This window comes from Mirounga angustirostris, unplaced genomic scaffold (genome assembly GCF_029215605.1).
Source record: "Mirounga angustirostris isolate CCGP_5_RB_7025 unplaced genomic scaffold, mMirAng1.0.hap1 SCAF_5, whole genome shotgun sequence".
NCBI classification, from domain to species: Eukaryota; Metazoa; Chordata; class Mammalia; order Carnivora; family Phocidae; genus Mirounga; species Mirounga angustirostris.
Window position 1 is genome coordinate 120,276,904 of NW_026991713.1, and position 27,998 is coordinate 120,304,901.

Here is a 27,998-nt window from a genome sequence, read left to right on the forward strand (position 1 = left end):
TTCTGTGGGGAAAACTCTACAATGTTCCAGAGAGCATACTAAACTAAATTGTCTCCACCCATCCTCTCTCAATATTATGTCTATTACCTTCCTAGTAAAAAAAAAAAAAAAGAAAGAAAAGGAAGTCCTGCCTGTTCACATTCCCACTCATCAGAAATGACAGAAACGTTATATACAGTTATGTGCTACATACCTTCTGGGTTTTCATTTGTTCCAGCAAGATACTGTCTGTTTTGTACTTTATTTTCCAACTAGCTTATAATTTTTCTGAGGAAGGGTAGTATATTCTATTTGTTTCCATGCCTAGTAGAGAGCTCTAGGCATTCAGTAACTATTTGTTGAATCATAGGTTAAGGTGTGGGTGAGTGTCTAAGTGGATTGGTCACTGTAAACTGTCATAGATAAAACTTTCTTGGCCTCAGAGACATTGTAGCAAGCACTTTCGTGTAGTACCTGGATTCTCAACATTGGCAGTGTTGATATCTTGGTCCTGATCGTTCCTTGTTGTTGGCCACTGTCTTGTGCCTTATAGGATGTTTAGCAGCATCCCTGGCCCCTCCCCACTAAATACTGTAATGGTCCCCAAGTTGGAACATTCAAAAATATCTGTAGACATTGCCAAATAGCCTCTGGGGGCAAAATCACCCTAGCTGATAATCACCGGTTTGGAGTGATTTTGGATTTGCTAGTCAGTCTCCAAGAATTATTCTATATTGGGAGAAAAGTCTTCAAATCCTGGAGACCTAGGGGTGGGGTCAAAACAAGGCTTTCTGAAAGCTTACATTGCGCTTTTGTGTGGAATTAGAAAGGTGCCCCCCCCACCCTCCTGCTGGGCACATAATTAGAAAAGGACCAGAGAAGGAAGTAGCTGGATTTCATCTTCCATTTGTCCCCACCCTGTCATTCCCACTGGGTTTTTGAATAGGAGGAGTTCCTATGGCCTGGAACGAAATCCAGAAGTCTACCTGAATTGGGAAATAACAGGTTCTGGGAGCCAGTCCCTGTGTGAAAGGATGGAATGACAGACTAGGCTAGCATTAAATCAGCTGCGCTTTCGTCACTTCCAAACAGTGTATCAAGGAAACACTTCCTCATTAAATGGGTAAGGGGCCGATTATACTTCTCAGGTGCATTCACCTAACAAATGTTTATTGAGCATCTACCATGTGCCTGGAGGAAAAAAAAATTTTCTCCTCCCCTGCAACCCTTATTTCTGAATGAAGCATTCTATTTCTATGCTCTTGGTATGGTCATTTGATTTTATATTAATCAGAATCTTTCTTATTACTACAGTCTTCTTTTTTTCTGCTTCCACTTAATTCATTCACTTTTGAAAGGACCAGTTATAATTAAAAGCAAGAGGAGCAGCAATCGAAGACATGGCTGGAATTCTCAGAATGATTCTTAGGCGTGTGTCGGGGCTCCGTGAGCGCACACACATGCTGGGCTGCGTTCTGGAGACCCTCTTTACCGGTTCTGATATTTATACGCTACCCTCCAATGCACTGCTGCATCAGCTGCCAAGGCAGTTTGTAGAATCTCCTTCCCCAGAGGTCTTTAAAAATAGAACTAAATACCCATCTGTCCGAATGGTTTTGATGCAGTCCTGCTGATTAGAAGGAAGAGGGCGAGATTTTTCTGTCAAGGTTTGTTTCAGTCTTGAGTGTTCTTAAGTGGATAAGTTTGCTTTTTGGTGGCGGGAGGGATGTAAAGTGACACTCTGTGAATTTCTTGATGGATCACTCTGTGCATTCTGGTTAAATAGAATCAATTATATATTTCTCACGCTTTTAATGTTTCTGAAGCACTTGGCGCGTTTGGAGCCTTACAAACAAACCTGTGAGGTAGGTGGGGCCCTTCTCTGGGTCCCTGTGGCACAGACGAGTCAGCCAGGCACGCAGATGTTCAGCTCTTGGCCCAGACGCAGCGCGGGGATGCCATTCCTACTGTCAGCCCTCCAGGTTCATCGTGCTCTTTTCTTCTCTTTTTTTGTTTCCCCTCCCCCACCTCTTACCATCATGCTCATTTCTCTTGATCCTCGTGCTTCTTTGTGTTTGTGAGTTTCGCTCTATCTTTTGGTTATAAAGACAATCAATTGGGAACCAAAAAATTAAAAAAAATTGGGGAAGCCTATTTAGGACCATTACCTTCTCTATTTCCTCTTCCAAAAAAGTGCATTTTCATGTAAAATTATGGTAAAAATTACTGCCAACCTCACACCCAGACACACACATATATGTTCATATATATGTGTTTATATGTATATATATATGTATGTGAGTTTGTGTGTGTGTGTGTGTGTGCAGATATAGGAGAGCAGGGGTATGTATGTATATATGTGGGTATATAAGGATAGCAGTGTGTGTCTGTTCCTGTATTAGTCAGGGTTCAGCAGAAAAGTAAACCCATGTGAAAGCAAATAAAGAGATTTTACTGAGGTTTGGGGGTGGTTAAGGGAAAAGGCAAGAGATAGTGAGGTGCCCAGAGAGTCAGGGGGTCATGACCCCCGCTTTGGGTTGAAGCGCATGGAGAACTTGAATCATAATGTTGTAGTTGTGAGGACAGAGCTCCTACCAGAGGAGGGCACCACAGGAGAATGGGGGAGGGAAAGAAATACCCCTCCTCTCCCTTCTCTTCCTCCTGTTCTCCTGTCCCTGCTTTCCACTGGCCAGATTGGGTTAAAATAGAGCCTGCAAGGAAGCCATGGACATGCAGTGCTCTGGGCTCTCCTTCTGGGACAGAGCAGGGTGAGGAAGGAGGGGAGGGCCTGAGCTGGAGGCAAATGGAGACTACCCAGGAGTGTGCGTGCGTGTGTGTGTGTGTGTGTGTGTGCGTGTGAATTTGTCCTTTCCTTAAAATTGAAGTATGGTTGATACACAATATTCCATTAATTTCAGATGTGCAACACAGTGATTCGACAACTCTGTAGGTTATGCTGTGCTCACCGTAAGTCTAGCTACCATCTGTCACTATACAACGGTATTAAAATACCGATGATTATATTCCCTACATGGTACCTTTCATTCCCATAACCTATTCATTCCATAAATAGAAGCCTATACCTTCTACTCCCCTTCACCATTTTGCCCATCTCTCCACCACCATCGCCTCTGGCAACCAATTTGTTCTCTGTATTTAAGAATCTGTTTGTTTTGTTTGTTAGATTCCACATATAAATGAAACCGTATGGTTTGTGTCTTTCTCTGACTGTCTTATTTTGCTCAACATAATACCCTCTAGGTCCATACCTGTTGTTGCAAATGGCAAGATCTCTTTCTTTTTATGGCTGAGTAATATTCCATTATACAAATATAAATTATATATAAGTATATATAAAATTATATATAAATTAGATAAAAATATATAATTAAAATAACATAATATTTATACACACACCACATCTTCTTTATCCATTCATCTATCACTGGGCGCTTAGGTTGCTTCCATATCTTGACTATTGTAAATAATGCTACAATGAACATAGGGGTGAACAGATCTTTTCAAATAAGTGTTTTCATTTTCTTTGGGTAAATACCCAACAGTGGAATTGTATTTCTATTTTTAATTTTTTGAAGAACCTCCATTCTGTTTTTCATAGTGTTTGCACAAATTTATACTCCTATCAATAGTGCACAAGTGTTCTCTTTTCTCCACGATCTTGCCAGCACTTGTTACTTTTTGTCTTTTTGATACTAGCCATTCTGACAGGTATGAGGTGATATCTCATTGTACTTTTGATTTTCGTTTCCCAGATGGTTACTGATGTTGAACATCTTCTCATGACCATCCATATTTCTTTGGAAAAATGTCTATTCATGTCCTCTGCCCATTTTTAATTGGATTATTTGTTTCTTTAGTGTTAAGTTGTATTAGTTCTTTATATGTTTTGGATATTAACTCCTTATTGGATATATCATTTGTAAATATCTTCTCCCATTCAATAGGCTGCTTTTTTGTTTTGTTGATGGTTTCTTTCGTCGTGCAAAAGCTTTTTGTTTTGGTGTATTCCCAATAATTTATTTTCACTTTTGTTTTCCTTGCCTGAGGAGACATCTAGAAAAATGTTAAGGCCAATGTCCAAGAGATTACTGCCTGTTTTCTTTAAGGAGTTTTATTGTTTTGGTCTCACATTAGGTCTTTAATCCACTTTGAGTTTATTTTTGTGTATGGTGTAAGAAAGTGGTCCAGTTTCATTCTTTTTGCATGTGGCCGTTTGGTTTTCCTAGCACCATTTGTTAAAGAGACTGTGTGTTCCCAGTTGCATCTTCTTGCCTCCTTTGTCATAAATTAATTGACTGAATAAGCACAGATTTATTTCTGAGTTCTCTATTTTGTTCCACTGATCTTTGTGTCTGTTTTTATGCCAGTACCATACTGTTTTGATGACTATAGCTTTATAGTATAGCTTGACATCTGGGGTTGTGATACCTCCCACTCTATACTTTCTCAAGATTGGTTTATTTTTCTAATTTAACCTTACACCTGAAAACTTTGTCATGGATCAGCATGACTGTGTATTTTCTTAACAGTTTAGATAAAATTTTGACATTTGTTTCCTGAATTAAAAAAAGATACAAATTCACTTTCTTGGTGATTATCTCAGTTTGCTCATGAAGATAGATTGAAAACAGTTTTTTTTAAATATTTTGGTTACCATTTTTTACCGGGTTATCATTACTTGTAGACATCTTCAGTGGACAGAGCTAGTCAAACATATTTTTTTAGAAAGAGAAAAATAAATTATTTACAAAATAAGAACCTTGTTGGTACCAAATATAGTGAATGTAGCATGGCAAAATACTAAAAAGAATTCTTTTCTGTGTGGTTATGCCACTTAAAACAATGTATAGTTAGGTCTATTTATTTCAGTTTGATTTTGAATTTTAGAGGTTGCTTTATATTTTTGTCTTCTTGAGTTATTAATACAATATTAACTATATAAAATGTTTACATGACTTTCCAAAATCAGAATAGGGAATGAAGTATATTGGAAGAGATCTCACTTTTAGCTCCACTTGTTCCTTCTTGTTCTGTCCCTTTCATAAAAATTGTACTGTTTTCTCCTTTTTATTAGTTTTGGTTTGTTCTTTATTTAAAAAAATATGTAAGTAGCTGTGTTTCTATAGCATATGTTCTCTTTCCAACCCAAATGGAAACTAACCTTCAGCACACACTCTTCTGTACTGTGCCTTTTTCCTTTCTTGGTGTATCCTGGAGAGCACTCCATAGCAGTATATGGGGATCTGCCTTATGCATTAGATGGCTCCTTTTTGTGGCAATGCTATAGTTTATTTAACCAGTCCCTAGTTGATGGACATTTGGGTAATTTCCAGTCTTTTGCTGTTATTAGTCTTGTAATGAATAGTCTTGTACATATATCATCTCATATATATATATTTTTAAAGATTTTATTTATTTATTTGAGAGAGAGAATGAGATAGAGAGAGAGCATGAGAGGGGGGAGGGTCAGAAAGAGAGGCAGACTCCCTGATGAGCAGGGAGCCCGACGTGGGACTCGATCCCAGGACTCCAGGATCATGACCTGAGCCGAAGGCAGTCACTTAACCAACTGAGCCACCCAGGCGCCTATCATCTCATATTTTTTGCAAGTACTTTTGGGAGTTGATTTTTATAAGAGGAACTAATGGGTCAAAGAGTAAATGCGTCTGTAATTTTGCTAGATATTGCAAAGTTTACTGCTATTGGAGTTGAATAATTTTGTGCTCCCAGCGGTAATATACAAGAGGGCCAATTTCTCCACAGTCTCACCATCAGACTATTTTGTATATTTTTGGAGTTTTTGCTAATTTGAAAGGTAAAAAATGGAGCCTCATGTTTTAATTTGTATTTCTGTTATCATTAGCAAAGTTGAGCATCTTTTCCAATGCTGAGGGCCATATGTTCATCTTTTGTCCATATTGGGTTGTTGATCTTTCCTTCTGAATTTTTAAAAGTTCCTTTTGTTGGGGCTGTTATTCCTGCACAATCTCTTGCAATTACTACCCATCCAACCCCCACTAACTTATCTTTATTTGCTTATAGTGTTTTATTTTTATGGGTAAATTTTAGATGATTATTTATGTTTATATGGTCATTCTCTTCCCCCATTGGTTCTGGATTTTGAGTTAGGAACGGTTTCCCAGGATAGAAAGTAACCCCTCCCTATGATCTTCCCCAGTTTCATATTTTACAGTTAGATCTCATTTAGAATTTATCTTGGAGTGAGGCTTGAGGACTAGATCCAATAATATTTGTTTCCCATGTTGTTCTAACATTATTTATTAAGGCATCTTCCTTTTCCTCACTGACTGGAATGCCCTGTATCATATGCACTTGGGGTCTGTCTCTGGACTGTTGATCCCACTTTATGTATGAATACTCCAGTAGCACACAGTTCTAATAATAGAGGCTTTATAATAAGTGTTAAAAATATCTTTTTTAAGCAGAAGTCATGGTGACATGATTCCTGTTTTTATAAAAACAAAGTGTGAAATGGAAGCATTTTTAAAGATAACCCATGAGTGGGCTACATTTATTATTTTATTTTGCAAAGAAGGGAAGCAGGGCTTACAGAGGTTATACAAACTCATCCAACATCACCCAGGGGTCAGCAGTGGGACTGGGACCCATGTTCTCAACTAACACATTGCATGATTTTCTCATAAAGATATGATTTTCTCAGAAAATATGGGTCTCTTAGCAAGGACCTAGATCCAAGTTGGATGCCTTCTCTTGCCACAAAATATTTTCTTAGTTTTGAATATTTAAAATAACACATGATTTAGTTTATTTTTAGTGATAATTTAGGCATTTTAGAACACTTGGAGAATCCGAATACTGACCCCCAGAAATATGTTAATATTTTGTTCAGTTATTTCCAGAATGTTGCTTTATTATGATCATGTTAAATGGAAACAGTTTTGAGAGAATGGAAATAATATTAAGTATTTATTAAGCACTTATTTAAGTGCACTGATCAAAGTTGTTTAAATACGTGACCTTCATTGTCATAAAATCCAACTAAGGATGCAGTCTTTATTATTTCAGTATTACTGATGAGGGATGCTTGGCTCTCAGAAGTTAAGTAATTTGGCTAACCTCCCAGAGCTGGTAAATGATGGAGCTTGGATTCTAATGTGGCATTTAACCCTGGTACCTGTGTCTCAACCACTGTGCTCATTGTGTTCTGTGTAGATCATTTTGAATTCTATTATTTTATTAATACATTAGCAGAAATGATTGTCTTTGTTTCCTCGATGATCATATTAAATTCCATTTATAGTGTCACTTTTCTTTTAACATAATGAAATTGTTTATACCAGGCTGTAAGAGGGGGGAGTTAAAAAAATATTTTTCTTTTTTTTGTCTTCAAATATTAATCATAAGATCTTGGCATCTACACAAAGAAGGGTCTTGAATAATAAAAGAATAATTGTGGAGGGGACCAGTGTGAGACAGAAAAACACATTCATTTTATAGATATGTTTGCTGTTCACGCATTTTATATGATGTTCAGAGGGAGTTTCCTTTCCTATGTTGGCTGAACATCCTCCCGGCAAGTTTGTTTATATAAAAATTTGCATAACTACCTTGATTTTTTTCCAGCCTTTCCCAAATCCAAATTCCGAGTTAGATAGAGATGAGATATGCGATACATGGCGATGTGTGACTGAATTTGTCAATAGTTTGGAGCTTGATGTGCAATCAGAAGTAAATGAAATAGCCATTTTCTGAACTGCCTCAAACTGCCAACCAGCTCAGCAATACACAGCCCACTATTCACTTTAGCCGTGACATCAGTGGACATATCAGTAAGAAAGATGAAAACTTTATCACCATTATATATTTGCTCCCTTGGAGAAAGGATGGGGAGGACATTTTGAACAAAGAAGTGAATGAAATGCATCAGGCCAGTGTGAAATTACATTAGTGACTATAAAGGAGTGTTTTGCTGGCAACATTTTAAGGGTAATTTTGCATGTGTCTCTGTTCTGGGAGACAACAAAAGGGTAGACTTCAGATTCATAAGCTGATTTTTAATTTTATAAAAAGTTAATGCTCTTATTGTTCCATTCTATATATACATTGGATTATTAGGGTAAACCAGGGTAGTTCCTGTCATCAGGAGATTGATAATTTAGTGCACTGAATTCATTTTTTCACCATGCCGTTCCTATCCCTGATCTCATTCCCCAGGATATTTTATATTTACTTATAAATTATGTACATGTGTTACTGTAGATCCATAAATCAGTAAAGTTTTCTTTTTTAAATTTTAAGACTAAAAAAAATATTAGTTGGCATTCTAATCGTTTTTCTTGCAAGTCAATGCAGTGCAAGATGCATATATCCTGTTCTAAATATCACTGATCTGTCACTCTCGTGGCAGAGAATAAAACAGTCTGTTGCCTTAAGGAGCTTAGTTGGGGACACATTTTATACCTAAACAAGGTTAGAAGCTTTTAGGGAGTATTTGAAAGTTGAATTGTTTTCTTCAGAACTGCCTGAGAAAGATTTCATAATAAGACTAGATATTCCTACATTTTAAATTTTTTATATTTAAAATGGATTTTCTGGAGTGCCTGGGTGGCTCAGTCGGTTAAGTGTCTGCCTTCAGCTCAGGTCATGATCCCAAGGTCCTGGGATCGAGTCCTGCATCGGGCTCCATGCTCAGTGGGGAGTCTGCTTCTCCCTTTGCCTCTACCCCTCTCCTCTCTTGTGCTTGCTCTTTCATGCTCTCTCTCTCTCAAATAAATAAATACAATATTTAAAAAGATAAAATGGATTTTCCTTCTATTTCCACCCCTCCTTTGTTGCTGTTCCAGTACAATTACATTTCAGGGTTACATAGACTAAGAAATTAGGAACTCCATAAGCAACAATTCTTGCCTGTGTTTTTAGAATTCTGACATTTAGTAATCTGTACTCATCAAACATCTTGTCAAACTAGATGACTGGTTAATCACCTAGTGATTCGCTATGTTTCACTTCTCACGTAGGAAATAAAAGGCTAGCTATTTCTGAAATAAGGGATGACTTAGTTAATCAGGATTTATCATAGAAAGACAGTCTTTTACGTCTTACTATGCTATATAACTAAGTGATAAGGTTATGATAACATTTGGAAATGAGTTTTAGTTATTATGTTTTTAATAGAATGTTCATTTACTCTCTAATATAAATATGTTCTGTTAGCTTACAGAATCAATTTAAAGCATCAATCTTAAAATTTTCAAAGGCTGGTGCTTTGTACAGGTAACTGTCTAAAAGTATTTTTTTGTGAAATATTATTGTAATGATAGGTTCATGTATTTCCATTTATTGGATCCCTGCTCTGTACTATAAAGAACTTCTATTAAGAAAATATGTAAAAAGTAAATCTTGAGAGCTAGAATCATCAGAGTATATTAAATTTGTTATTAAAGTTGTCTTGATAATTTAAAATCCCCATTTCCATTATTTTTATTCTCTCATACATTCCTTTAAAATTTTGAACATCTTTCTGGATGTGTAGTTACCTCTTCTAGCTCAGAATCTGATTAGATTATCATTAAATTCAAAATCTACAAGAGGACATTATGTTAATAAATCTTGAAAATATAAAGGAAATGGATTTTTGAAAGAAATATGTAGACTTCCAAAATCGATGCTAGAGGAATTAGAAAAGCTGAGCAAAACAATAACCAAGGAAAACATTGAAAAATATTATGTAATAATTACCTTTCTAAAAGGCTCCTGTCCCTAATATTGTCTTAGGGATGTTTGATTCCAAGGAATGGCTAAAGAAAAAAAAGGATATATAGGAAGGATATGGGATAATTTCAGAGAAAACAGTTACAACAAGGATGGTTGGACTTCATGGGAATTGTGAAGTCGTTAGAAAGCAAATCACCATCTCTTTTAGGGTTTGTATGGTTCTTTGTCTCTGCTTTTCTCTGAACACAGGGTTTCTCAGCCTGCTTCTCAGCATCTGATTGAAAAACAGTCACCTACCTGAGTCGAGCTGGCCTTAGAGCCCCAGCATTCAGCACCATCTGATTGTCTACAGCTAAGTGTCTCCTCATTCAAACTCACAAAACATATTCTTCTAAGTCACTGGCTGGCCAGTGCACTTTCTCTCCCCAGGTGCAGTGTCTGCTCCTGGTCTAATGAACTATGGCCGGATAGTCAGGTCATGTGATTCACAGGGACCTGAGCATGGTTCACACAGGTACATTTATTGGCATGACTAATGTAGCTTTATCACTGAGTCTGTCCTGTTTTCAAGGAACATAAATTGGCATAGAACCCAAAAAAGGAAATAGCCTCCAAAGAAAACTCCAGTATGGGAACATAAATGACTCTAGTCATGAACATAAATGTGCATTATTACATACATATTGTTATATAAACAAATGATATGAAATTTTATTCATTTTTTTTATAGAGAGAGGAAGAGAGAGAGAGCATTCAGGGGGAGGGGCAGAGGGAGAGGGAGAGAGACTCTTAAACAGGCTCCATGCTGGGCTGGATACGGGGCTTGATCTCATGACCCTGAGATCATGATCTGAGCTGAAATCAAGAGTCAGACGCTTAACCGACTGAGCCACCCAGGCACCCCTGAAATCATATTCATTTAAAAAGTAATCTACCAAGAGCAAGTAGTATTTTACCCAAGAATGCAAGGATGGTTAGATATTAGGAAATCTATTAATATCATAAAATTAATATGCTGTTGATATTAATCAAAAAGTCAAATAAGAAAAGCCATCTAATGCTGAAAAAGCATTTGATAAAATTTGACAGCAATTCCTGATGCAGTATTTCAAACACTTGGTTTTGATGCTTTTTGCTATTTCCAGTAAACCGTGAACATCCGTCATTTTTATAACCAGACGAGAATCTGTAAACAGTTTTAAAAGCACCTTTGGGAAGATAATAAATTTGTTTGTATTCTAAGTTCCTAGCTCATGTAATGGTGTCTCAATAAATATTTTTAATGAAGCATTCCATTAAAACAAAGTAGTCTAGTTTTTGAGAATTGATAAGAAAACAGAAAAGAGAACATTTGTCCTGTCTCACAGGAGACCTTGTCTGAGGGGGGTACAGTACTCCTTTTTTTTTTTTTTAAATTTTATTTATTTATTTGAGAGAGAGAGAGATCATGAGCAGGGGGGAGGGGTAGAGGGAGAAACAGACTCCCCACTGAGCAGGGAGCCCAATGCGGGACTTGATCCCAGGATCCTGGGATCATGACTTGAGCCGAAGGCAGACGCTTAACCGACTGAGCCACCCAGGCACCCAGGACTCCTTTTTTTCTTACGTATAGCATGAACCATCAGCAATGCCTTTGGAGGACACTTTGCCATTCTTTAGGCGATGCCTTTGAAACTTGTCCTCTTCGCTTTTTCCATGATATGCCTGTGGCTCCCTGAGCTCGGGCCCCTGTCCCTGAGCTGAGCCAGTGCCCTGATCTGACCACCATGCACACCTAACTGGTGGCTATCCTCCACCTGAACAACTCCACCTTTGACTCCACATGCCGTGCCCTTTCTCTTTAAACAACTCAAAATACCTTAGAACAGCCTCTTGTTCTTCACATCTTGTCTACAAGATGCTCTGCCTACATCTTTCTGGTGTCTCTCAAATCTTTACCTCTGGCAAATTCACGATCCTGGTCTCAGTCTTTATTTTTGGTGTGAGCTATTTTGCAGAAATCTTCTGATATTCTCTTCCCTTTCCTGTCAGTCCGTTGCAACTAGATTAATCTTTCTATATTGGATTTATAGGTCACTCCTCTGCTTAAAACTTCAAGATACAACATTTCTGATAGAATTATATATAAGATGGTTGGCTTGACATTTGCAGCCATCCTATTCTGCCTTTCGAGTGTTCCTTACTCCTACACCTCCTTTGTGCACGCTGCTCTTATTTCTCATGGGGACCATCGTCTGGCTATTCTGCTGTCTTTGCTTGTGCTCTGTCCTCCATCCTTCCTTTTCTCACTTATGAAAAACTGACTCACATCTTCATAATGTGCGGATCAAAGGCAGTGTTCCTTGATTAGAGTCTCCTTGGTATTTCTGATTTCTTCCATCTCCTGAACCCTCACAGCTCTCTGTAATTCTCTGATGGCTTTAGTGTACTCTTTAATTGCTTCATCTCTGTGAGAGGCTAGATTTTATTCAGTTTTTATATTTCTTGCAATGCCTAACATAGTCATTTATGCATAGTAGTTCATGTATGGATATTTTGATTCAAATACTGAATTATTTGAAAATACTGTATAGATGGGCAATATACATTTGTATTTCAAACACATCAATGCCATTGATTTACTCTTCTTATAAGCCAGTCTCCAAGCATTCCTTTGGGAGGTTGTAATACAACTGAAAATACTAAACAGAACTATTATAAAATAAAGTTGTGTTGGTCATGTAGTTTATTTTGAAAAAGTGGTTTTTATTTTTTCATGTTCACATTCACATTTACAGAACTAAAATATTATTAGGGTGAAGAATAAGAAAAGTTACTGTTATAACCTTGAGAGAGAATGTTAATTAAATTGAGGGACAAGGAAAGGGACAAATGCTTAAGATAACAATTTCCTTCCCCATTTGTGATGACACAAAAACTTTATTTTCTCATATTGAGTCAAACTGCCAAGAAAGCCTTACAACATATTGAATGGTACGATAAATATCTGCTTTTTAGAGCTTTGGACAGTGCCGTTGCTTGAAAAGCAAGCTTGAACTCCCCATGGGATCATCGTGGAGATAAATGCTTAAAAGCTTTTCAAAGCCATACTCTTGGCTCTATCAGAATTTAATTTCCCACTGATTATGTTTATATCGATTTTGGAACACATACCCACGAATATACTCAGCATAGCTACATCACTGATGATTTCCCATGCCTTGGGAATTCAACCGTATTTTATGTGCACATGGAACCCACTTATACTTTCATATACATGGATCCCTCGAGTTAATACTCTATAGTTTTTAGACTAGACTATGAAAATGTCCTTGTGGTTGTTTAAAGGCTGTTTCTTTGTAACAGTTAAAAACAAATTGATGTATATGGGAATAGGTTTTATAAATATCCCATGCTTTATTAGCCATTCGGTCATACCTGATTGGTTTCTGACCTGTAGTCAAACACAAAGGGCGATTTTTGAAAGTAGATTTTAGCTGCATAGCATCACAGTTCTGGAAACTCACAGTGGGTTTATGTGGTGAGGGGCTATGTAAACATACTGAAGATCTTGGTTCCAGTCCTGTTGATGTTACTTTTAAGCAAATTACTCTACATTTTGAGCTTCAGTGTGGGGATTCTGACAGTATTTACTTTCCAGAGAGTTGATGCATGTGCAATGAGATATGTAAGGGACTTAGCACACTGTCTACTATCCAGTACAGCTTACTTCACTTCCACTGTTATCAAAACCCAAAATGATTTGATAAAAGAATTTGCTGACAGATGACGTTTTTATCTTTGAACTCTTTGTACCTCAGCGATTAATGGATGAATTTGGTGACCTACAATCACAGAACCCAGAAAGACTGATCTAATTCTGGACAGATGAGAAAATAAAGAACCAAAGACTTCAAATGACACACTCGCCACCCCAGGGCAGGCCACTAGCAGAGTGGGGTTTCGAGCTCAGATCGGGGGACTCCTCCTCGTGTGGCCGGTGCTCTTTGCGTTCCACACACTGGACATGGTGTTCCCGCCTTCACCCTTTTCCCAATGATGGTTCTGGAATTAAGATTCATTCAGTGAGATGTTAGCGGCTTCTAATCTCTTCTGTGCTTTAGTCATTCTTGCCTGGTCCGTCAGGGTGTTTTTGCCAGACTAGAAAACAGCGTAATGTTCTGTTATCAGTTCAGTGTGGAATATAATCTCAGGCATGTGTTCTTTTTTTAGTAGAATAGAAAGATCTTGAGCAGAAACCTCCCTGCAACATAGTTCATGAGTCAGTTATAATCTTCGTCAAACAAAGCTCCAAATACCATCACTGATCCTGCCTCCGAAATAGAAACATCACAAAAGCCTGGAATGTACTGTGAAAGATACATTTTTGATGGTGTTTCGAAAACTAGTTAGTCCTTATTTCATAAACCTTTAAACCTTTGAATATTTAAACAAAGACAATTTGTTTAAAGAGGACATTTGTTATTGCTGTGTTTTGAAAAGTTAAAAAAAAAGAAATTAATACTGAATTTATTTTATTTTTTTTTAAAAGATTTTATTTATTTATTTGAGAGAGAGAATGAGAGACAGAGAGCATGAGAGGGGGGAGGGTCAGAGGGAGGAGCAGACTCCCTGCCGAGCAGGGAGCCCGATGCGGGACTTGATCCAGGGACTCCAGGATCATGACCTGAGCCGAAGGCAGTCGCTTAACCAACTGAGCCACCCAGGCGCCCCAATACTGAATTTAAAGTATAATAAAAAATATACGTTAAATAAAGCACTTGTGAAAGCATAAAACTGTGCATAATTTTCTTTATAATAAAGTCTTTTGCAACTCTATCCCAGAAAATTTGATTTTATCATATAGATAATTTACCCCTTTCCAGGAGCTTTTGTATTTTGACTTGGCCACACTTAATTGGCAATCAGATGATCTCTAAAAAAAAAACATTATAGTTTGTTAATAAGCAAATCTAAAGCTATTGTAATAAGTTTTTAAAAAATCCATATATGTGAATATTTTAATATAGGATAATACAATTTAGTTATTTATTCTGACCGAATTAAAATCCGAAGTTTCCCTAACTCATGACTATTTGTACAAGAGAAAGTAAATATCATAAAGAATTATCAAAGGAAATACATATGTAGTGATTTTAAATCTTAAAATAAGGAACCAAGTACAGCCTTGATCAGATGCACATGTAGTGATATTTCTGTAGAAAAATTATTTCATAGGGTTATAATAGTGGTCTGGTATCAAGCTTAAAATCTTGAAAAAAGGTGTCCTTGCTACTTTGTTAATTTGTGAGCAAAATACCTCCTTTACAGCAAACTTTATACTTAAGTAAAAATTTTGACACAAAAGAGACCCTCATAGTGTGATTACTCTTTAAAGAGTTCACTTTTATTGGACAGTTTGTCATAGAAAACCTTGAAAGTAGCTATTCTGTGCTTTAAAAATAAATTTACAAGAAATGGCCAGAACTCATACATTTAAAAAATAAATGATTTTGTCAAATGAACTTTGAATTTTCAGCCCAGAGTGCATGTAAGACCAGCATTTCTTTACCACAGTTATTATTGTCCTTATATTTTGGGATGAATTTTTCCTAGTATAAGTCTAGAGAATTCAGTTTTTGGCAAATTATCTTTATCAGTTATGTGTAAATCAGGGAATGCATGCTATGAAAGTCACTACTATCACAACATTTTTGACGAATTCTTGAAATATTCTGAATTTTTAGTGTTTTTAAAAATTTTTATTGAGGCATAATTGACATATAACATTATATTAGTTTCAGGCGTAGAACATGCTGATTCAATATTTGTATACACTGTGAAATGATCACAATAAGTCTAGTTAATATCCATCACCATACAGTTACAAAAAATTTTTTTTCTTGTAATGAAACCTTCTAAGATTTACTCTTAGCAAATTTCAAATGCACAATACAGTGTTATTATCTATAGCCACCATGCCATATATTATATCCCTGTGAATTATTATTTTTTAGCTGGAAATTGATACTTTTTGATCCCTTTCACCCAACTCACCTATGCCCCACTTCCTGCCTCTGACAACTACCAGTAATCTGAGCTTGGTTTGGTGTGGGTTTTTTGTTTTTGTTTTTTTTAGATTCCACATATAATGAGATCATATGGTATTTGTCTTTCTCTGGTATTTTATTTATTTTAGTTCATTTAACATAACATCCTCAAGATCCATCCATGTTGTCACAGATGGCAAGGATTCCTTCCTTTTTATGGCTGAATAATGTTCCATTGTGTATATATACATACCACATTTTCTTTATCCATTCAGTAGACACTTAGGTAGTTTCCATATCTTGACCATTGTAAATAATGCTGGCGTGAACATGAGCAGATCTTTTTGAGTTAGTGTTTCTTGTTTCTTTCAGATAAATGCCCAGAGGTGGAATTGCTGGATCATACGGTATTTCTTTTTTTATTTTTATTTTTGGAAGAAACTCCATACTGTTTAAGCTGTTATTCATTGAATCCTTTTAAAAGAAAACTCACCAAATCTTTTTGGCCGTCAAGGCAGCTATGTAGAAAGGGTAGGCTCTACTTAAAGGCAGTAAAATCTTCCTTTTAAATTATTCTCCACTCCCTTTCCTTCATTTGTGTGTGCAGTATCTTCTATGCATTTGAATTGTGTTTAAGAGTACCACAAACACAGACTTTATGATCTCAGGACATAGTGATCAGTAGAGAAAAAGTGTTATTCAAATAGATTTGAAATCTTATTTGTTAGTGTGATTTCATCAACGTACAGTTACAGAACAGAAGAGCACTAGGGGTATAACTGTATCTTGAAATGCCTATTTTAAAATTTGGAAGATTAATTTCTCAGGTTGACTGGCAGCCCTTGGTCCATATACTATGAGATATAGGCCTTAATTGTTGTTACTTACAGTGTTTTGTGTTGCTGGCTCATGTCAGCTCATCTGAGCCAGTTGTACTCAGCCATCCATTCCTTCCTTCCCGCCCTCCCTCCCTCATTTCCTTTCTTCTTTCCTTCCTTCCCTCCCTCCCTTCCTTCCCTTCTTCTCTGGGGGAGATGGTTGTTTTTCCAGCTTACTACTGCTTATACATCTTCCATTAATTAATAAAAATCGGGAAAGTTTCTCAAATTAGGTTCCTGCCAGGTCCAGGATGCTCTGAATGCTTCATTATTACCTGCTTTACCATCACTTCTGACTCCTGGGGAGTTCTTATTTTTGCCAATTGTAGGAATCCAATTGTCCCCATACCACAATTACTCTTCCTTTAAATCAATTCCTTGGTAGTTGGAAATTGAAAAAGATGATAGAAAATAATAATAATACCACTACCAGGAAGAAATAAAAGTCATTGAGTGTTCTATTGTTCTATGTGTCCATAGATTTTACACAGACTGAAACAGTATAGACCTGAGTTGGAATCTCTTAGTGTGAGAACTTGCGCAAGTTATCCACTCCCGGTCCCAGTGTCTCATCTGTAAAATGGGTGTTGTGAGGATTAAATGGGATTTTATACATAGAACCCACTGTCACCCTGCTTCGCATACAGTGGTCACCCTTCTGTGCCCTCTCCTAGTACCAAGCAGGGAGCTTCTAAGAGTTCTTGACTGCCTTCCATTTTTGTATAAAGTTTAACTTTCTCCAGAATTTTCAGCAGAGCTTGGGTGAGGAATAACACAATTATAAATCAAGTTCTTGGATATCACTTCATGTAACAGTAATTTTGATTCAAAGCACTTCATTGCATTTAGATATTATTGAAGATCCTAGCAGTTACAAAATATCCACTTTTGCTGGTTCCATGGAGAAAAGAAGCTGGGTCCTCTGTGGAACAGAAATAAGATACTGTTTCCTTTCATTGCTCAAGGGCTTCTCTGTTGAGAATTTGAAAATTTAAAGTTTTTAATAGAAAAAAAATCTCATTTCAGTAAAACACTTAGCTTCTTTAAATGATCTATCAGTCTCTTTAGTAAAGTATTATTGTAATACTGCTTTATAACATGGTTTAAAAAGGATTTACCTAGCCCAACTGATAAGCAGTTGCTGGTGTGTTTTAAATTGGGTTATATGAGTTCAAAATGGGAGGACCAATGGAGGATATTTCACTGTTTGGACTTTTTTATATTTAGGTAGAGAAATAAAGAGTGAATATCTATTATTCACTCATATAATCATCTATTTATTAGATAATTAAAGAGTGAATATTTATCCTGAAAACTGCTGGGGCTTTAAATATGTCATTCTCATTAATGAAACAAGATAGCATTTTGAAAATACACCTTTGGTGAAGTTAATTAAAACATCATTTAAAGAGTTAATTCATTATTTATAAGAACAATTTAAACCTTTAATAAAATACATTCCCATACAGAGGACTCTGATTTAAATAGGTCTGGAAATGAAATTAGATTGCAATTTTTATTGCTTGCTTATTAGGATTCTGAAATTCTCATCTTAAGAAGTTTAATATTAAATGTATCTTTTTCACATTTAAGGTATATACAATCAAAATGAAAAAGAGCTAATGATTTACAGTCTTATGACATTACATACAGCTACACTGTGCATATTGGATAATCACTAACCACTAAGAGCTCATCTGAATTGAGATGTACTGGAAATGTAAGATTAAAATACACTGGATTTCAAAGACAGTATAAAAAAATGTAAAATATCCCAGTCCTTTTGATATTGATCACCTGTTCAAATGATAATATTCTGGATAAATTGAGTTGAATCAACTATATCATTATAGTCAATGTGATATGTTTTTTTAATGTGGCAACTAAAATATTTAAGATTACATATGTAGGTCACATTATATTTCTATTAGACAGAGCTGCTCCAGAGAATGATTTCTGAAATAGTTAAAACATCACAGGTAACCATTGCCTGAGGGATGCTACTTTAGGAGCAAATAAAAAATATGCCAAACATATTGGGGTTATGAAGGAAAACTTCACACACACAGTTTGAGAAAAAAAAAAAAGGATGGAGAAAACCATGTATAGGTATAAAGTATAAAATACGATAGAAAATAGACATCTATAAAATTAATTGAACATTGATAGAAAATCTTTAAAACGTGCTGCTACTTTCTTGAAATGTAGGTTTTATAAGTCCAACAAATTTTATCATAGTCTAAGAAAATTCATATATTTCACTGAATATCCTAGTGAATATTGACTATCATATGTATATTCAGTATCTGAAATACCCCCGGGATGCAATGCTTATTACAGCTCATGGCATAAAATAGATGCTCAATCAATATTTGATGAACAAATATGTGATTGCTATAGGAGAGATGGGTAGAGATGTTTATCGGTTTTGTTCATTGATTATCTGAGGAGATTAAAATAGTGCCTGGCCCATAGAATGCACACAAAAATATTGGTGCATGGTGAAATAAATGAAGACACACACACACACACACACACATATTAAGTAATAAAGAAGGTAAAGTACTCAGAAATTACCCCCAATATATGTTCAACTAGTCCTCACTATTCAAAGGGTACCAATTGTTTTAAAACATCACTATACAGCTGTTTTAATTATGGATTTGCTTTAACTATGATCCTATTTTGATATTATGTTATATTTTGAGTTATACATCCATGGAAACAATTGGAATAAGAAAGAAGCAGAAATTAGAGCTTCAAAAGTTCTGAATTTGTGAGGATCAGTTGTGTTTTTTCTCTGGCTTACAACTATGGTGAAATCATGATCTCAGGGGCCTGGGATTGAGCCCCATGTTGGGCTCCCTGCTTTGAAGGGAGTCTGCTTCTTCTCCTTCTCCCCCTCCCCACACCCTGGCTTGTGTGTGCTCTCTCCCTCTCTCAATAAATAAGTAAAATCTTAAAAAAAAATCATGATTTCAGGATAAAACAAATCCTTAGTGAACATAGGTATAGTAATTGGATGCTATAAGGTTTCTGCTGAAACATTGATATTTATTTAGGAAAGAGTAGAAAAAAATAGGTGCATTCCAATAATAAACTTGTAATTGTAGAAATGTGGAAGTGTGAAATTTGTATTTTAAACACTTTAACATAAATTCCATTTATTTGGGGGGATATATAACACACATGTATTTCCCTTGAATATTTTTCTTCATTAAACTAACAAACCTGGAAGTGATTTCTTCACTATGAATTTTCATGAATTCCAGATACACAGTGTATTTAAATTGGCTAATGGTAAAATGAAGGGGTAAAAATTAAATCCGAGGCATATGAAGGGAATAGAGGAGGTGTAAAGGTGCTGTTTCCGCAGTTAATTGACCAGGAACTGTGTTGCTTGTAAAGGATTCATGGTTCAAACTGCCTTAAGCTTTTTGTGTTAGGATAAGTGATTTCCGCCCATTTACTTCATCAGTCTGTCCCCTGAGGTCCCTCTGCTGTCCTCTTCTCTCTCCATTGTATTCTCCAGTGACATTGAACTTTTGGTTCCTCCAACTCTTGTCTCTGGGTCTTTGCAAATGCTCTTTGGATGCATTCCCTAAACCCCATCACTCTGTCTAATTCTGGCTTAAATATCCTCTCTAGAGGGAGATCTGCCCATTGATTGGTTTCTACTAAATCTTCTTGTTATGAGCTCATGTAACTCCCCAATTTCCCTTTAAGGAACATCATTACACTCTCTCCAAAAGGGGCAAAATCGTCTAGCTTTGCATGTGTTTATGTAAATTATTGTTCTAATGGCTGTCTGTTTTAATGTGCTCTACAACCCCCAAACCTTCCCTTCTTTGCTTAGAATTTGAGGATTTTCTCATTTTAAAAAATATCTGAGGGGCACCTGGGTGGCTCAGTCGTTAAACATCTGCCTTCGGCTCAGGTCACGATCCCAGGGTGCTGGGATCAAGCCGGCGTCGGGCTCCCTGCTCCGCGGGGAGCCTGCTGCTTCCTCTCCCACTCCCCCTGCTTGTGTTCCTGCTCTTGCTATCTCTCTGTGTGTCAAGTAGATAAATAAAATCTAAAAAAAAAAAAAAAAAAAACACCTGATTTTTTTCCCCCCTGAAAACATGACAAAAACAGCTTTTCTCCATAAACCACTAGGAAATCATTTACTTCCCCGTGTTTTCATAAAATTCATAAATCTTGTCCCTGCTTAGGACATGTTATGAATTAATTGATAGGACATCTATCTCTGAAGAGTTAAAGAATTGCCAACAGTGATCAAGCCCGCGTGCTCTCTCTGGCTCTTGATATGGTGTTGACAGCCAAGCAAAGAGCTTCTTCAATAAATCCACTCTCATATTCAAGTTTTTCCAGATGTGAGAAGTAATTAAGTCTTTGCATTTATTGAGGCCTTGTATGCTTTTCAAGAGGGAACTAACTGGCAGCTGTGGTGAATTAACTCTGCTCCAGTGCATGTGTATGTGTTGTGTGTGTGTGTGCATGTGTGTATGTGTGTGTATGGTGTGTGTGTGTTTGTGTGTTGTGTGAGAATGTACGTATATAAAAGCACACATGTGGCATTTGCCAATAGTCAAGCGAAATCAGGCCTGAGAACAAAACACAACAAAGAGCTAATTTCAATAAACACCAAACATTGTTACAACTGTATTTCACAGTGGAGAGCCGAGTGCTTTGTCCGGTGGTAACTTCTTTTCTACTTTTGCCAAATGTTGAAGGAAAGCAATGAGGATAATTAAAGCATTTCTATCTGTTAAAGGATTTTTTTTTTTAAAAATGGTGAAATCACGATTCTCATGAAAGACAAAATAAACACACTTAAAATATTTTAACTCATTAGTGAATGAGGGCACCAGTAAGAAGTTAAGATTGGTTCAAAGGTGAATTTGGAGAATGAGTAATAAGGAATTGCTGAAATGAATTTAGAAATAAAGGCAAAAAGCTCTATTGACAGGACCAGTAATCAATTGCTTTTCCCCAGGACACAATTAATTTGCATTTGTATGGATAAAGCATCATTAGCATTGTTACCAGTTTTTAACATTTTATGGTCTCATGAGGCAGTTCAGACAGCAAAAGGCCAAATTACCCAGAAGGTAACACTAGATAACACAGGAGGTAAATTTTATTTTTTTGCCAGTTTCAAAGTCTTTCACAATTCTTCCTGACACATCTCGCACGAAATTCTAGGAAAGGGATACTTTTTGGTATAGCCAAGCTGTTTGATTGAGCCTGGCCCTTTGGTTCTGGTTACAAGGCTTACAGAGGCCACTCAGACCTCGGGCTTCTCCCAGCAGGAAGGCCTGTGGAAGTGACTGTATGAGCTTCACTGTTGTTTATACTGAACTAATGTCTCAAGTAAGCAGTGAATTAAATCAAAGTCCTTCAGTTCGCTGGATGCTCGTGTAAATGTGGACTCTGAATGAGAACACATGCCCCTCAGTCAATACATCTGGAACAATACTTTTGATTTTGGCATCCCAACCACACCTGACCCGGAAATTGTGCCAAAAATGATTTGCAGTTTCTTGTTGTTCTCCTCCTCTGATACCAGTTTAGATATATAGCTCTCGTTTGTGAACAGGATCTCTACTTGTGAAAACAGGAACATGAATACAAAAAAACCCCCATTCTATTAAATCTTATTTTAATGGGATAATTAGTAATGGTGACAATTATTCAGGTTGCTTTGTATTCTTTTGATTTCTAATTAACAAACAGTAATGAAACGACCATTAAAAAGGAGAAGATGGGCTTAATGAATGTAAATTGTAAAAATAGATTGGGCTAATATTAAGCGAAGCTCTTGTCTTTTATAAAGAAGACAAATTGCCCAAGAGAGCATACATTTCTGGTTTGAAGAAACAATTTCATCCCCTCATCTACCAGTAAAGTTCTCTTTTGGACAGTTGCCAAACTGTGAGGAACTATGTGAGGCAGAAGTAAAACGACCAGGGGTTCAACTGAGACTTCTGGGAGGTAGTCATAAAAAAAAAAAAAAAAAGAAAAGAAAGAAAGAAAGAAAAGAAAAAACCCAGGCAACTGAAAACAGGTCTATGAAAGACTGCCAAGACAGGCAAACAAGTCAGATGAACTAATTCCTCTCTCATCTAACCATTCAGGGGGAATATTTTGTAATAAGAAATCTTGAATTGATTCCTAAGATGGAAAAATTCAGTTTATCTCTGGAAGTTTTCCCTCAACTCAGAACTGAATCTCCATCTATTTTAATTATTATGGATTTTCATTTGCAAGTCTCTCATCACCATGTAGGCAAAAAGCACATGTTCTATCACTATCAAGAAAAGAGGAAAAAGTGATGTCAGTATGAAACATTGATCACAATCTGGGCAATTCTTACTGCACATGACCTTAAGAGCCCTGTAGACAGGGGAACACTGCAGGACAGGTGTTGTTCGTACACAGGAGTTTCCTTGGCCAGGGGCTCTGTCCCAAGACCTGAATCACCCCTGGGACCTGGCAGTTGCTATGGAAATACATTTGCTTACACAAAAACATCAAACTCTAAACAGATTAAAGACTTTTGGGAGCACCTGGGTGGCTCAGTCGGTTAAGCGTCTGCCTTCGACTCAGGTCATGATCCCAGAGTCCTGGGATCAAGCCCCTATCGGGCTCCCTGCTCAGTGGGGAGTCTGCTTCTCCCTCTCCCTCTCTCTCTCTCTCTCTCTCAAATAAATAAAACCTTAAAAAAAAGAAGACTTCTGTATTGTAATATGCAAGTTAGCCCTTATCTTTAGGCTGTTAGGCTGTATGAGGCTCTTCTGGCCTTTAAACACATACTGATATTATAGAGTCTTACCCGGTGAAATGAGAAGACCCTTTCATATCAAGTGCTTTTCCTGGAACTGTATAACTTTGTTGGACAGTTGACAAATCTTGTGTTTATGAGAAGCTTTGCTATTTTTTAACTGCTTTGCTTTTAATAACTTCTGGCAATTTGGTTTTTCTCTTTAACTATGGAGAATTAGGGTGGAGAGGGATTAAAAAATTTGCCCTAGAAGATGTGGGAGAGTCATAGAGGGAAGTCGAGGGTCTTGCCATAAATAATGTGATCCCCACGTTGGTCTCATTCAGTATGAGGGCATGGGTAGAGTACTAAAGTAAGAGGTAGGCAACATACATAAAGTACACAATAAGCAAAAGGGATTGGCAGTTATACTGATATTCCCTTATTGGGGTGCCCCAAAGTGAAGATATATATTAAACATGACATTTAACTTGGTTAAAAAAAAAAGAGGGAGATAGGGAATTTTGAAACATGATAGCTATCCATAAAGAACTTTCTTCTTATTTCCCAAGTTGCATCTGGGAGCTACTGACAAGAGAGCTTTGCTGTGATAAAGTGCAAGGCTTAAAATGTTTTCAAGAAAACTTTACATGAATTTTATATCATACTTACAGGAGAGAGGAAAAAAAAAGAAGATCCATTCAATCAGAAGAAATAATGTATGTAGCTTGCCAAACAATCCATTAAGGGGTTCATCCAGCACGTCTTGAATGATGTTTTTTTTTTTTCCTGCCTTATCTTAGCACAGACTATGGTTATTCACCATTACATCCCCAGCACCAAGCACAGTCAGTGTCTGACATAGCAACACTTATTTAAATGAATGAACGTAAAGCTCTGATTAAGCTTTGGTCCTGGTATTCCATTGAGTAACTTTGTGAATGAGACAAATAATTAATTTCTCTTGGTCTTAATTTTGTCCTCTGTAAAAGAGAGGGCTTTTAGTAAGATTGATTTCTTTTTTTTTTTTTAAAGATTTTATTTTTTATTTATTTATTTGAGACAGAGAGAATGAGAGACAGAGAGCACGAGAGGGAGGAGGGTCAGAGGGAGAAGCAGACTCCCTGCCGAGCAGGGAGCCCGATGCGGGACTCGATCCCGGGACTCCAGGATCATGACCTGAGCCGAAGGCAGTCGCTCAACCAACTGAGCCACCCAGGCGCCCCAGTAAGATTGATTTCTTAAGGATCCCTCTGGGTTTAAAATTCTGACTCTAAAATCCACAAATGGAAAATGTGTGTTTACCTTGCGTATGGTGTTTGGTTTTGCTTTCAGAACTTCTGTGTATAATCTCAACAGGTTATTTTCTTCCAGCACAGTGGAGAGTCAATAAGCACATATTACATGATGGGAAATGAGGAAAAGCAGCCATTGCAGTTCACTGAAGGTAACTCACTATGGGATTAGATGTCACTATGAGCGACACAAGTCATCTGAAGCAGCTTTGGTGAAATTTTCTCCTCATGCTTCTAGAAGTTTGATAGAAAAGCTTACAGAAATTGCTCTTCCCTTTTTCCAAATAAAGATTATGTGATAGATCTTCTGTAGAATATTAGAACAGTCTTTTGACAGAAGACTTGAGGGAAACAGAGGTCAGACATTCTGCTCCCTTATGGAACAAATATAATGTGCAGAGAGATTCCTTGTAGAATTCTCTACACAGCTATGTTTAAAATAACATAGTTGTTACTTTAAAAGTGAAGGTTTCCAAATTCAGTGCCCTTGGGGACTTCTTTTTGGCATTTTGCTAGTAAGCAGGATATGTGATGCCATTAAGTTAGCCTGTATCAAAAATCATCTCATGAAAAGACCAACAACTATTCTAGAATACATTATTTTTTCAGAGTAGGATAATGTTTCCCTAAGTAATACTTCACAGAAGAATGTTAATTTTCTGGAGCATCGGGTATCATTAAAAAATGGTAGGTAAGTAGGTAGATAAGATTAGATTAGATGAATAGGATTTCATGTTTCAGAAATGCTGGATTAAGAAAACCTAACCAGTTTTCTTGGTTGTGGGTCTTCTTGGAGCTTCTGATTTGTCATTATGGCATGTGGATCTCTAAGTCATAGGGGTAGAGATGAATATACAGGTTTTTCGAAACATATTTGCTTAAGAAACCTCCTTCCCCCTCCAGAGTATTCTGTGGAATTTTAGCCTCATGGAAAACAATTTGAGGAATAATCTATATCATATAGATGTTAGAATATTTTTCTTGTCAGAATTTTTAGTTTAGGTAAGGCCAAGGCAATTAAGAAGAAAATCAATAATGACAAATTATGAGTTGCATAGACCCTTGTTATTGCCTAAGTTGACAATAAAGGATTTTTTGAGAAATATATTTTTAACTATATAACTGATGACACATGTTACATTATAAATATTTTTCCAAGCTTTTCCAGGCATGCAGTACACATTGAGGATTATATAAAGAGTGAATATTTTATAATATAAAAGCTAGTGAATTTATAAAAATTGACACAATGGGCAGAATTGGAAGAGCATGGTTATTATTTTTTGAAACAATGATGTTTCTAGAATTCTTAAATGATATATCAACCTATGTTAATTGCAACTTCTCATGTTTAATGATGTTTACAATTAAAATAATACAATAGCAATATAAGATTAACAGTCATAATTAACTCAGAATAGATTCTTTGAAGTGGTTCAAAGGGCTTTTCATAATAAATTACTAGCCTTTAATTAGCTAATTTAAAGTTAGTACCTTTTAGAATGTGAGAAGTATGTGTATGTCTCATAAAAAATTTAACTTAGGTTTCAATGATCTGGATTCACTATACCAAATCCGAGATATGTCTGACGTCCCAGCAAAAGCTTTATTTAGATGGAGTTGAGAAATCTTTGAGATAACAGGCTTTGGGCTCTGCTATCTTGAGTGTTATAGTGGAGTCATTTTTCCCACAATCTTTAAGTTTCTCTCAAACTATTTTATGAATGAATTAAATTAGTGAAATATAAATAAATGGTCTCTTTTGGATTGCTTACCCAGTTTAGAGAATGTTGACTTTAAAAGGTCACAAAATTGAATTTTGCCCATTGGAGTGGTATTTCCACTTGGGAGGCTCGCCCTGGCTGACCTCCGCAATCCCATCCATCCACTCACACGCAGTTGTGATAAGAGGGTGAAGTGTGAACTAAATAGGGATGAGGCCTGGGCAAGGTCATTTCTGCCAGAACACCAGAGACTCCAAGAGCTCAAAGGTGCTGTAGTACAGAGAAAGGGGCTGTTCCCGAGAATTCAAAAAAAAAAAAAAAAAAAAAAAAGAAAGAAAAGAAAAGAAAAAACACCTCTATACATAGAGTAAAAATGAGGGTCCCTATATTTGAGGATGTAAAAGATGAAATGGAAGAGGGAAAAACAGAGGAAGAAGAAGATGAAAATGACACGGTGAGTGGGAACACACCAGCTGAAGAAGGGTATTTGTTCCTCTAAGTTGATCTTTAGAAAAAAATGTTTCCTTTCCTTGTTTTTCTGGACAGGTGTTTTTTAAGCCTGTTATTGAAGACCTAAGGATGGAATTGGCCAGAAAATGCACCAAACTCATTAGTGATGTAAGTGGCTTAAGGAATTTTTTTCTTATTTTGCAGTGTGTGTGGGGCACTATTATGTCATCGAATCATTGAGTTGGGGAGAAAACCCTGCAATCATCTGTTAAAACACAATTATTTTCCAGATCATGGAACTAAGTCCAGAAATTTGCGTTGATTTCCTCAAGGTCACCTATACAGAGAATTTCTGTAGGAGCAGGTCTCCGTGGTCTTAATCCAGAGTGCTGTCCCTTATGAATTTCACTGTCACTCTGGCAAGAAATCATAAAGCATTGAAATTTCAGAGCACATTCTGTGTGTGAACCACAAAGCCTTTTAAAATTTGTATGGTGATGGAATTTATTTCAGGAGGATCTCTGTCTAAATGAATGGTTTTTTTTAAAAAACACTTTGGGGATTTTTCGAGGACTCTGATGAATGCAATAGTTTTCAAAACCAGAAAACAAATATATAATTTTGTATATTGTATATATATATGTATATGTATATAAATACGTAAAATGTATTTATAATCTGGGGTTCATGGGCTACTGAACTGCATGGTAAGAATCCTGAACTAGATGATGACAGTATGAGTAAAAAGGAGCATTTTTCTCATGACTTTTTTCATTACTGGGATCAGTGTATATCCTATCTCCGGGGAATCCTAGAATAGTAGAACTATGTAACATATATATACACTAGTAGTTATGTAATGGTAAACCAGTAAGTACGTAAACTAGAATTCTAGAAGCACAAGGAAAAAGTATTGCTCACCAGGGAAGAGCATTTAGATGCTCTCATTAACATGACTGTAAGAGAGTTGTCCGTGCAGAGGAGAGATGACTTGTGAAAAGTGAATAGGGCCTGCGTCTTTAGAGAAGCGAGCACAATACTGGCCGTTTCTGTTGTAGTTAATGAGCAAAGTGATCAGAATATTTTGCAAATGTTTGTTTTCAAAGGACGTCAATTCGGGGAAGTGGGGTGGTACTTTGGCGTGTTCTCTGAAGTCAACC

General features: G+C 36.6%; 1 protein-coding gene across 3 annotated transcripts in view; it reads left to right on the forward strand.

The window, feature by feature from the left end:
- The window catches only part of NEBL (nebulette), a 347,130-nt gene that overhangs the window by 211,568 nt on the left and 107,564 nt on the right, over positions 1-27,998 (forward strand). Inside the window, exons 1-2 of one of the 3 annotated variants that reach the window (XM_064591994.1) lie at positions 26,762-26,842; positions 26,935-27,006. The exons of the other annotated variants lie outside the window; for them this stretch is intronic. Of the exons in view, the coding sequence (XP_064448064.1) occupies positions 26,762-26,842; positions 26,935-27,006 (153 nt within the window). Of the gene's footprint in view, positions 1-26,761; positions 26,843-26,934; positions 27,007-27,998 lie in introns of those variants that run through there. 3 annotated transcript variants of the gene reach the window in all.